The sequence below is a fragment of the Callionymus lyra genome, chromosome 12, assembly GCF_982586985.1.
Source record: "Callionymus lyra chromosome 12, fCalLyr1.hap1.1, whole genome shotgun sequence".
NCBI lineage: Eukaryota > Metazoa > Chordata > Actinopteri > Syngnathiformes > Callionymidae > Callionymus > Callionymus lyra.
Genome location: NC_141829.1, coordinates 14,456,097 through 14,468,119, shown reverse-complemented (window position 1 = coordinate 14,468,119; position 12,023 = coordinate 14,456,097). Strand labels below are relative to the sequence as shown.

Sequence of the window (12,023 nt, the reverse complement as noted above, 5' to 3'; positions counted from 1 at the left end):
CTGTGTAGCTATACTATACAACCCTGTACTGTAGCATGCTGCACTATGCTATGCAAGAAATTGTGATCTATGCTGTAATATATTATGCTCTGCTTTACTCTACTCCAACTATATACTTTAGTGTACTTTACTGTGCTTGCTACACTACGCTATGCTTTACTATGCTATAATTTCTGAAGCTGTACTATATAATGCTCTTCAGTACTCTACGCTGTGCTTTACTTTACATTGCTATGCTATAGTATATTATGCTATGCTCTACGATACTGTACTATGCTATACTATATTCTATACTGTACTTTACTGAAGTGTGCTAAACTGCCCTATGATTTACTATGCTATGTTATAATTTGTGATGCTATGCTATATTACGCTCTTATCTACTCTACTATGCCGAACTATACCGTACTGTACTGTGCTATGCTGCACTCCGCTTTGCTTTGCTAGTCTATGCTATGCTATATTATACGATAGAATATGATACTATATTATACTATACAATACAATATAAACCTTGTGAACAATACATTTATATGGCCCTCGGACCACACTTGCCTAGGTCAAGTTAAAAGAATAATAATTAATGAACTATACTTCATGTACAATATTTTAACGCATCTAGCGATATCACATGCATTGGGAAGTTACGGCAAAACTGACTTATTATGATTTTTAATAATTAAGGTTAGGTTTTTAATATTTAGTTATTTATCTTTAAAAAATATATACGTAAACCGTCCATTCATTGTTGGATTGTCTTGATGATTCTTGGAACTACTTTTGATTGGATACGTTTAACCGATGTTTTGTTTGATTTTGATGGCTCGACTCAAACGATTGGACAGTGTTTTTGTACTACCACAGGTGACACAAGTCTTTTCTTAAAATTTTGATTTAGTATCTATAGAAAATCTATATTATATTGCATGAAGATACTACATTGCTCTATGAGAAACACAATATAATTGTTCACATGTTGATTAGTTTTATTGCTGTTAAACTGAACAGGGATTTTCTAACTGGTCATGTCTTAATGGGTCTGATCGACAGCTGTAATTTCCTTCACTTACCACAAGATGTTGATAAATTTCACTCACGCGTCTCCTGTCTTTGACCTAGTTGTCGAACCCTCAATGGAATCCCGGGTTTACTGATAATTTCCAGCACATCACAGGCCAAACTCTCTTCATCTCCCAGTGATCTTGTCGGATTAAACCTGAATCTTGAGGGTACGTTCTGCTTCCACACAAGGTTACATGGAATGAAAAACGTCATCAGTACCACTGAATACAAAAAAAACACGAATAATAAAAGCTAATTGTTTTTTTTATATCATTATTTTTTAAATATTCTCTATGAAAATGTTGTTTTTGTCAGAGTTAAACATTCAATAGCTTTGAAAGATGCGTTGTGTCGTCGTGGAAGCGGCAAAGGACGAGTGTTCCGTCGCAGGATCTGTCAATTTCTGCGGCGTTTAAAAATGGAAAACTCGATCAAATCTTACATGAAAGCGGCGACGGCGTTTCCTGCTCCGTGTCTGATCGTGGCGATTACAATGGAAAATGGAAAAAATTAGAGAAGATGGTCTCAAGTGATTGGACCTTCCTCCTGGAGAATGACCTCCAGAGCTTCGCTAACTGATTCCCAGAGAAGGACAAACACACCTCGTGTCCCGCACTGGACTGATTAGATTAATAAATCAATCTCTGTCCTCTGTCGCCCATCAGGTTTTCACTCGGGCTATTTTTATGAAACGCGTTGTCGCCGAGGCCCATCAAAACATTATCGACACTCGTTGATTCGGCCGCCGAGAGGACAAACGGGGCAATTGCCGAAAGAGCAGTCGTCTGAAAACGAGCGACGGAGGAATAACTAAATGTCTCGAGGTTCAAGTGCTGGGAAATGTGACATTTTCAAAAAAATGACCCTCTACGGTAAGAGCTAATCTGCATATATTCCAGTGGAGTTTCGCTGCTGCTCACATCAGCTGCCACCCCGACTGTGACAAGAACAAGCTCAGACCTTCACCCCCCTCTTGTACGGCACCGTCACTGACACATGTGTCTGTGGTGAGCCGGAGGATGGTGTGTGAGGAGAACCCTGGTCAGAAATCTATCTTTTCTGCCTTTGATTCATCGAGTCTTTACAGAAGTATAGTTCATTACAGAGGATAGAATGTATCTCTTCTTCTGGACTACTGTATACTCTCAGCTGTTGATATAACTATACTATGCTTTACTATAATAGTTATATATATAGTTCGCTATGCCACACAGTTATATATATAGTTCGCTATGCCACACTATACAATGTTTTAGAATACTACGCCTGACTATTCTTTGCTTCATTGTAATATACTACGCTTTACTATACTACATAATCCTTTACTAAGGCTTACTATACTGTACTATATTATACTACAGTTAACTCTACAATGCTTTATGTCACTAAACTTTACAATGCTTTACTATACTATTCTTCGTTATACTATACTACTATACTATACTATACATTATATTATACTATACAAGTATTAACTATACTTACCTATACTATAGTTTGTTATACAACGCTTCACCATACTATGCTGTTTTATAATATAATACTGTTTATAAAAAAGTATTGTACAGTACAGTTTACTATAATATGCTTTGCTATGATATATTAAACTACATTATTCTATAGTTTGGTATATTACAGTATACAAGGCTACTATACTACAGTATAGGATACTGTACTGCAGTAGCCTTGTATACTATAATATACCAAACTATACTATTCCACATAATACTTGCAGTACTATGCTTCACTTTACTGACTCCTTTACGAAACATCTTAAGACGTTTCTATTTGTTCAGGCTTTTCCTTGATTTTCTGGAACTCCTGTTGTGTTATCAGTTTTATCTTGACCTTTAAAGTATATACTTTATTGAATATTGTTTCATTGTTTAAGCGCTTTGTGACCCTGGTCTGGAAAAGCGCTATACAAATAAAAATGACTTACTTACTTACAATATATTATACTCTACTATGCTGAACTGTACTACATTATACTATGCTAAGCTATACTATGCTACATTCCGCTATCCTTTTCTGTATTATACTATTATTTATTATATCATACTATGCTTTATTATAACATGATGTACTAAGCTATGCTATACTATGCCATGCTTTAATATACAGTATTATATACTACACTATATACTTCACTATACTGTAATATAATGACAAACTATACTAAATAGTACATAGTAGATACATAGTATGCTGAAATATGCTATGCTATACTTTTTGATGCTATACAATGCCATACTACTCTTTACTACACCATGCTATACTATCCATTAGTATGGAATGCTGTTGCTCAGAACAGTTTGGTTGCTTCTAGGCTTCATCTCTCAGCACTTCAATTTCACACTGCCTTGACTAATGGTCACTCGTGATGGATATCGTTTCTTTCTTGTTTTGTATTTGACAACCTTGGCAATTAAAAATTTCTGGGCGCGATCGCCGGCCAATCCGAACCCCTCGTTCCTGCCCCGCAAATATCCTGCTAATGAGGCCCAAGATGTCCACTGGACGCCCCGGTTTCCACCCGCAGTCATTACAGCGCCGCCATGTTCCACGGTAGCTGCCGCAACAGACGACAATTAAGATGGTCTCAGCGCCGGAACGGTTTGTTTACTCTGTCCGTCACCGACAGTGGCGCCCGTCAACCGTCGGCTGTCCTGATCGTTCGCTGGGAAAGAGGTTATGTCAGAGTCTCCTTCACAAATGTCCGAGCACGTGCCGGTCCGAGCCTGAAGTGTCGCGAACCGAGACAAGCTCCATTATTCTCGTCCACAAGAGAAGAGCGCTAGAGGCTCTCACAATGAGGATTAGAAATGCTGAAAACACTGTCTTTTTTTTTTAAAAAAAAGAAGAGAATAGCTTTCATTAATCCCTTTTTCATTTAATCACTTTTGTTTCAAACTGTGGTTTGTATGAGAGCAATACCGTTACATTTTTTTTTCTTTTGTGTCTAAATGAGCGATAAAAGGCTTTAATACATCTAGCATTCTTTTTTTTTTCAGTCAAAGTCATCACAATGAGTTTTATACTCTTCTCTTCCCCATATTCCTCTACACATACAATGATATAATCCATGCCCCCCCCCCTGAGCAATGTATATCCAGAATAAAATATATTTTTTTTGGTTTTTTTACACTTTGTCTTTGTTATCAATAAACCAATTGGCCACTTACTTTGTTATACGTTTCTTATATAGAGTTGGAGCGATAAGTAATGTAATTAAAAGCGATAGAACAGATGTTTTGATAATTCACCGTACATGTTTTACTTTTATAAGCTGTTTCCTGCCTGACTTACCTTTTGATCTGAGGAACAATCATCATTTTCTTTACATCATTTGCGTTATTGTGTTGACGTCAATCCTCTACCTATCTTTTTATTTTTGTTCAGGCATTATTTATATTTCTGGAATTAGCCTTTATAAGAGACATTCTTTTGAGGAGTAACTAATATTAGAAAAATAGGTTACCTCTCGTTTTTTTCCCCCCTGACTGTTTCAGCATTATTTATTTAAAGTATTACAAAGGACAGGTTTTTCCGAAGAATGTACTACCTCTGTTTGATTGACTAGAAGAGAGATATTACATTGTGTTTTGTTCAGAATTTTGACATTTATACAGAACTATTACAGAGCACAATGTTCTTGGGAACATTAATTTATTTTCTGATCATTTTATTGTGAAATACTTCAGATAAATAAACATTTAATGTTTATAAACACAGCTTTGTTCTCCAACAGCTCCGGTTAAAGGGCAACTCATTTTGAAAATCAACTTTCCTGACTCACTCATGTGTTTCTTACTCTCCAAGATGCAGTAAGTCCGTCATCAAGAAAATTATTACTTTATAAAGTTCTCCCCCGTCTGAAATCTCGGCGAACAAGAGGTTACGGTCCATTATGACATAATAATGTCTTCACCCCTCCTCCAGCCAGCTGTAATCACACCCTGTTCTATTTATACAACGAGTCCCTTGGAGGTGGAGACTTTCGGGATTGATGACACGCAGTGACAAACCTTGATGCTTGACCAATCACAGCAGAGTGGGCGTGGTTATGATAAACAAGATTTAATCTCCAGAAAAAAACAAGTTTCTTCAGTGGGCGGGGCTTAAGATCATTTTCTAATGTCAATATTTCAATGAAAAGAGTTTTGTACAAACGGACACATACTGATGATACAATAGAGTCTAACATCTATTTAACACTAACTTAAATCAACACGATAGTTGATCTCTGATTCAGAATAAAGAATTTTAAAAAAAGGACACACGCCTGTTGAGCTCACACCTACATGAAACCTGTGCTGCTGATTAAAAAGACAGCTAAATTGATTTCATTAGAGCCATTTATTTAATTACGGAATCCACAGCGAGGCTGGATCTCCCCACAGGCATCATGGCCTAATATAGACGAGGATAAAATGCATCTCTTTGAGTTGATTTAGCAGGCAAACACCGTCGTTTCGTTTCCGTCTTCAATCCGAGTGGTGGAAATGAATCTCCGGCTCGGATCGACGGGGGAGTCGGCGAGGATACGAGCGCGATATGAAGGAAAACCCTGTGAGGCAGCAGCTCCTCGCCCCCCTGAGATCTAATATAGTCGGCTGTGAATGTCAGCAGCTTTCCTGCTAAACGTGTTTGCGCTCTGTTGGGACAGCTTGCGAGGGCCTGCTGCACGAGAGCAGGTGCTCCCGCTCGTGTCGGCCAGATAGGGGTCATCGTGTTTGCACAGGTGACCCAGGAGACGCCGACAAACAAGGTGCGGTCGTAATCGTCCGCCGGCGCTCGCTAAAGTGAGGACTCGACAGACGACGAGAGAAGAGAGAGAGAACAACAATGATATGTTGGTGACGGATGTTTTGTGCTCAGTGAAGACTGATAGAAATGTGTCAGGACACATACGTTCATGAACAGATGACCTTCTCTGACCTTCCTAAAAAAAAAAGTCAACTCTGTGGCTTTGGAACTGATCAGCCGAAGGAAGAACATTTTTTCAACCGTTATTTTTACTGAAAACTACCGTGTCCAGTAAGTTTAATGAGTAAAAACAAATGTATACTTGTCTTAAAATGCATTGAGGCAGTGAACTTTTAATTTAAAATGATTTTAAACTGAGTGGTTATTATTGGATATATTTTGGTGTCTAAACAAGAAGGAGCTGTCTCGCCTGCAGTTAATACAAAACTCTGCAGTAAGTATTCTGACCCGCTCTAGTAGAAGAACTCACATTTCCCCGATCCTTAGAAACTTATCACTGGCTGCCAGTTTCTTTCAGGATCAACTTTAAAATTCTGGTTCTTACTTTCAGATCTATTCATGGTCAGGCTCCTCCTTACATCAGTGATCTGACAAGATGTTCTTCATCTAAGATAAGATAAGTTATTACTTTATATTTCCGCACGACGGAGGGAAACAAGAATTACAATAGAAAAAAGAGAGTACAATTAAAAGGGAAAAGTTTTTTTTTTCCAACATAATGCAAACATGTTGACCCTTTAGGCACAAACATATTTTTGTTTTACAGCTCCCGGGTCACCTTGACCCACAGGCAACACAAGGGTTTAAATAACAACTTAAAACAATCCTCAAATTCATAGCAATAATTAAATGTTTGACATTCAATTGAATGTTTTAGAAAAATACAAACAAGAATCCCTTCTTTTTTCACATTTTAATTCACTTTACATAACAGTTATTACACCTAGTAGACTCTAACCAACTAACTAAATTAGAGCAAATCAAATTTAAGTCACTTGAAGAAACAGGGTGTTTGTAACAACCAGAACACTCAAGTTTTATAGATGTTGTAATTAAAAAAAAAAAGGAATGATTTAAAAAAGCGTGAAGGGAAGATTTTTTTAATAATGTTTTAACTGTGAAAGGAGAGTGAAGAGAGCTGCCTCGTCTCTCCTCCTCCTCCGAACTGTCTGTCTCTCTGAGTCTCGAGCAGGCGTCAGTGAACGCATCACTGGAAGCAAGCGTGCGAGTGCGCAGGAGCCGCGAGGAGGAGTGGAAAAAAAAAAAAGAAAAAAAAAGAAGCCAAAAAGCGAGCGCGCACAGAGAAGGAGCATCTGCTGGACGAGAAAGAGCTTCTAACCTCCACGAGAAGAAGCTGCGTCGATGCGCACAAAGTCCAGGCGACGACGACAGCAGCAGCAGCGGGACGCGGACTCTCCCCCCCTGACCCTCCTCCTCCTCCATCCATCCATCCATCCTTCTTCTTCTTCCTCCTCCTGCAGCTCCTCGTCGTTGGCGAGGTTTTGGTTTCATGTTTTCACACCTCAACGGCTGGACTGGGAGGAGAAAAACCCGCACAGAGCGCGCGCAGGGAACAGTTTTACGCGCAGCAGCGTTTTTCTGCAGCGCGTCCCCCGGATTTTCTTTTTACGCCCTAAAAAAAAAGTTGCTATAGTTATGGCTTGTTTTCTTTTAAAGTGTGTGCTCGGTGTTTGATGGCCGAGGAGAGCAGATGCAGAAGTCTCAGGCGAGAGAGGACTCAGTGAGAGTGAAGTGAGAATCCGCGCACTTGTTTGCGCACAAGACGGACTGCAGCAAGTCTTTATTCTGACTCCAAAATCCTCCTCTCTCGTCCCCCCTTTTCTCCTCGCGTTCCCTCTCCCACCCGCTGCTGCCCTCGTAGTATGTCTGCACTCCGAAAGAAATTTGGGGACGATTACCAGGTAGTGACCACCTCATCCAGCGGGTCTGGGTTCCACCAGCCTCCCCCGGAGAAGAAGAGGAAGAGGCAGCGCTTCGTGGACAAGAACGGGCGATGCAACGTCCAGCATGGCAACCTGGGCGGCGAGACCAGCAGGTACCTCTCGGACCTGTTCACCACCCTGGTGGACCTGAAATGGCGCTGGAACCTGTTCATTTTCGTGCTCACCTACACGGTGGCGTGGCTCTTCATGGCCTCCATGTGGTGGTGCATCGCCTACATCCGCGGGGACCTCAACAAGGCGCACAACGACAAGTACACGCCGTGCGTGGCCAACGTGTACAACTTTCCCTCGGCCTTCCTCTTCTTCATCGAGACCGAGGCCACCATAGGGTACGGTTACAGATACATCACAGACAAATGTCCCGAGGGGATCATTCTCTTTCTGTTCCAGTCGATCCTCGGATCCATTGTTGACGCCTTTCTGATCGGATGCATGTTCATCAAGATGTCCCAGCCCAAGAAGAGGGCAGAGACCCTGATGTTCAGCGAGCATGCTGCCATTTCCATGAGGGACGGGAAACTAACTCTCATGTTCAGGGTGGGGAACCTCAGAAACAGCCATATGGTCTCTGCACAGATCCGCTGCAAGTTACTCAAAGTGAGTATATAGTGAGACGCTACTGTGTTTGTAAGTGTTATCTCTGCCCCTGGTTTTAGTCAAACAAGTCAGTTTAAACATTGACTGAATCCCTTTAAAATGAGGGGCCACTTCTAGAATTTAGACCTGATAAAAGTGTGGCCCGGGGGCCACATATGGCTCTCTGACTCCATCTATGCGGCCCGCATGCGGTAAAGATAAAACTGGCTATTTAACGACTTTATTACGAGTTGAACTTTACATATAACTAGTTAAAGATCTGTTTGAAGACCTTTCTTCTACTTTGTAGCACTTTTATATCATAAAGAAGTTTATACGATGTCATATTCCACAATTTAGTTTATAGCATGATAACAGTTTTTCAATTCTGATCTATTTTAAATTACAAAAATGTATTAAACATGACTTTTTTTTTCTGTAAATAAAAAAAATTGAACAATGACTTTATAAAATCAAATGAACGCGAAAGCTTTAATTTTTTTTAAGTTTCCCATCATATTGAATTCTTAATTTGTCTCTTCCTTCTTTTGACTTGACGGTCGCTTATAACAGTCCCAGTACAATATGTATTACCCACCCCTGATCTATTGTTAATATGAATGGTATAGTGTTATATCTATGTTCATTATTTAACTAGAAAATACATTAAAATGTACTGAAAACTGCGGAACCCTCATTTTAAAGGGATTTTGTCGAAGAGAAAACTTGACTAGTTTATTTAAGACCTGGGCCACATGTGGCCCACATAAGGAAAAGATCATACTGGCTATCTAAGATTGCTAGTTCACCTGTAGATATAAGTTGATAAATATCTTCTTTAAAAACCTTTTTTATCCTCTTTTCCCCGTCATCTATTTTACGGGTTTTGGTTTTATTTAAAAAATATATATGGTTTTCAATATTCCACAATTTATTATATGGCATAATAACACCTTTTTGGATTCTAATTGATTTTAAATTGTATATTTTGTTCAAATGAAATTATTAAAAAAATAAATATATATATATTAAATCAAACTAACATTTAAGCCCTTTGTTTTTTGGGGATGTTTTCACCTTATATGATGTGGCCCCTGAGGAAATTCAAGTGCCCACCTCTGCTCTCTTGTGGATATCATTATTATCTCTGCCCCTAGTACTAGTAAAAAAGGTATTTAAAAATGTTCGTAATCCCACAGTAGTTTTCCTAAATTTACAAAGAGAAAACTTGATTTGCCTATATTTCAGACATGGACAAAGGTTTCCCTTCATATTGAAGTGATCATTATTCGTCTCTTTTTTTCCTTGTGAGAGTTCTATTCAAAAATGTATTGGTTTTTGTTGGCGATAAATAAAGGTTGATAAAGAAAGACAGTAGACTAGTGGTCGAACCATTGCATCTCCTCTACTCGATAATGTTCATCCAATATTGACCAAACCATCAATGATGTCAAATGAAATGGGAGTGATCAAAAACTGAAATGGAAAAGTTCAAATTAAAAGTAGCTCAGGAGTGGAACTCACTCACACAAGGAATTTAACTAAAGGAATCTTCATGGGGGCTACATTTACTAAGATTTCTTTCTGGTGTAAGTGTTACAATACATACATTTGCTCCTTCAACACTGACTCTGACTCATAGAACAAGGAAAGTCTCAAAGGTTTTCAAATGGTTATACAATCAAGTAGTAATTCCTGTGTGTGTCACGTGACTAATGGAAAGAAAAGAAAACATGGAATGCCTAAAATCAGTTTTTGTCAGTGAAATGACATAGATATAGATTAAAAAAACAACTAAATATCGGCTCTTAAGTTGAAGTATTTTGATTCTTATCATTGGATTTTTCCAAACAAATGCATTAACATCAACAAGAAATGAACAAATAAGCCAGATACATCTACAGTAGAACTGTGGAGCCAACACTTATCCTTAAAGGTCACAATAAAACCGACCATTTAGAAATGTTTCCATTGGCCAACAATTGTATTACTAGTTCACTACATATAACCTGTTAAAGATCTTTGTTTTCCCTTTTTATGGTTATAGTCTTTATACATTTTTTACATATGTCATGTTATGCAAGTCTTTTAGAACTTTTTTTTTACATGTCAAGGTCTGTTTAATCTAATTTATGCCTTCTTCCATGGTAATCCAAACATGTGTCTGTTCAATTATTTATCTAAAAAAAAAGAAATGATATTACTATATATAAATATGATATAAATATTGAGGTCACATTCAAGGTCTCTGTTGAGCAGCTGTGTTACAAATCAAAGCGAGGTTAAACGGTATCATAAAAGCTTGAGGTCGCCACTAAATTTAAGATGGAACGTTGTTGGCCAAGGACGGTGAAACTAAGATCAATAAACTGTTCAGGGATCGATCTATGTCGACCCGGGTGAACAGTCAGAACGATGAGCGATGCGTCGCACCTGATGGTGCCACAAGCTGTTTAACCTCTGACCTGGTTGTTAGTGTTGAGGTCAGGGAAGTATTACCGCTCCAGACTCGACTCACTTAGCATATACAATACTCTCGATGATTTAATATAAAAACTGGTAGAAAATGGACCGAAAAATGAAAATCAGACTCAGTCCAGACACAGAGCAGTTCATGTCATTTTGAGTCCAAGAAGAGACACTAATGAGTAACCCTGTAGTACCCGGGAGACGGTTACTTATCTGACTGGTTAATAGATATAAGATATTGTACCCAAAACTATTTTGTTAACACATTTCCATTTAAAGTTGTGCTTCACATTTTAGTGCTTTAGTTGCTGGTCTGTTGTGTAAGCAGCAGTTAGAAGCCATACCAGTAAACAGGGATTCCTTCAAAACCTTGTGAATTCAACATTCCATCTTAAAAAAGAAAATTAAAAGATCAGTTCCTTGTCCCTTAATCACTAATTCCTATTATTCCTTAATTTTTACGTTTTTCAAGTTATATTTCCGTCCGACAGTCAGAAACGATGGTCACATTTATATATAATACATGAGCTGCTAGTCTAAGGGCCCCTACAAGATTTTGCGGAAAACCTTAAGAACAAGGGTCTGACAAATGTATTGGATAAAGAGTCCACTGACTAATCAACAAAGAGTCCACTTATTAGTCCACATAGAGTCCACTCTCTACACCACATAGAGTCTACTCTGTAGCCTACAAAGAGTCCACTTTGGAGTCTACAAAGAGTCCACTCTGGAGTCTACATAGAGTCCACTCTGTAGTCTATATATACAGTCCACTCTGGAGTCTACATAGAGTCCACTCTGGGGTCTACATAGAGTCCACTGTGTAGTCTATATAGAGTCCACTCTGGAGTCTACATAGAGTCCACTCTTTAGTCCACATAGAGTCCACTCTGTAGTCTACATAGAGTCCACTCTGGAGTCTACATAGAGTCCACTGTGTAGTCTATATAGAGTCCACTCTGGAGTCTACATAGAGTCCACTCTTTAGTCCACATAGAGTCCACTCTGTAGTCTACATAGAGTCCACTCTGTAGTCTACATAGAGTCTCCTCTGTAGTCTACATAGAGTCGACTCTGTAGTCTACATAGAGTCCACTCTGTAGCCTGCATAGAGTCAACCCTGTAGTCTACATAGAGTCCACTCTGTAGTCTACAGAGTCCACTCTGTAGTCTACAGAGTCC

General features: G+C 38.9%; 1 protein-coding gene across 1 annotated transcript in view; it reads left to right on the top strand.

The window, feature by feature from the left end:
* The first annotated feature begins 6,990 nt into the window (after nucleotides 1-6,990).
* The window catches only part of kcnj3a (potassium inwardly rectifying channel subfamily J member 3a), a 40,874-nt gene continuing 35,841 nt past the window's right edge, over nucleotides 6,991-12,023 (top strand). The window contains exon 1 of the mRNA XM_087804408.1: nucleotides 6,991-8,393. Coding sequence (XP_087660534.1) covers nucleotides 7,716-8,393 — 678 coding nt within the window. The 5' untranslated portion in view covers nucleotides 6,991-7,715. The remainder of the gene's footprint in view (nucleotides 8,394-12,023) is intronic.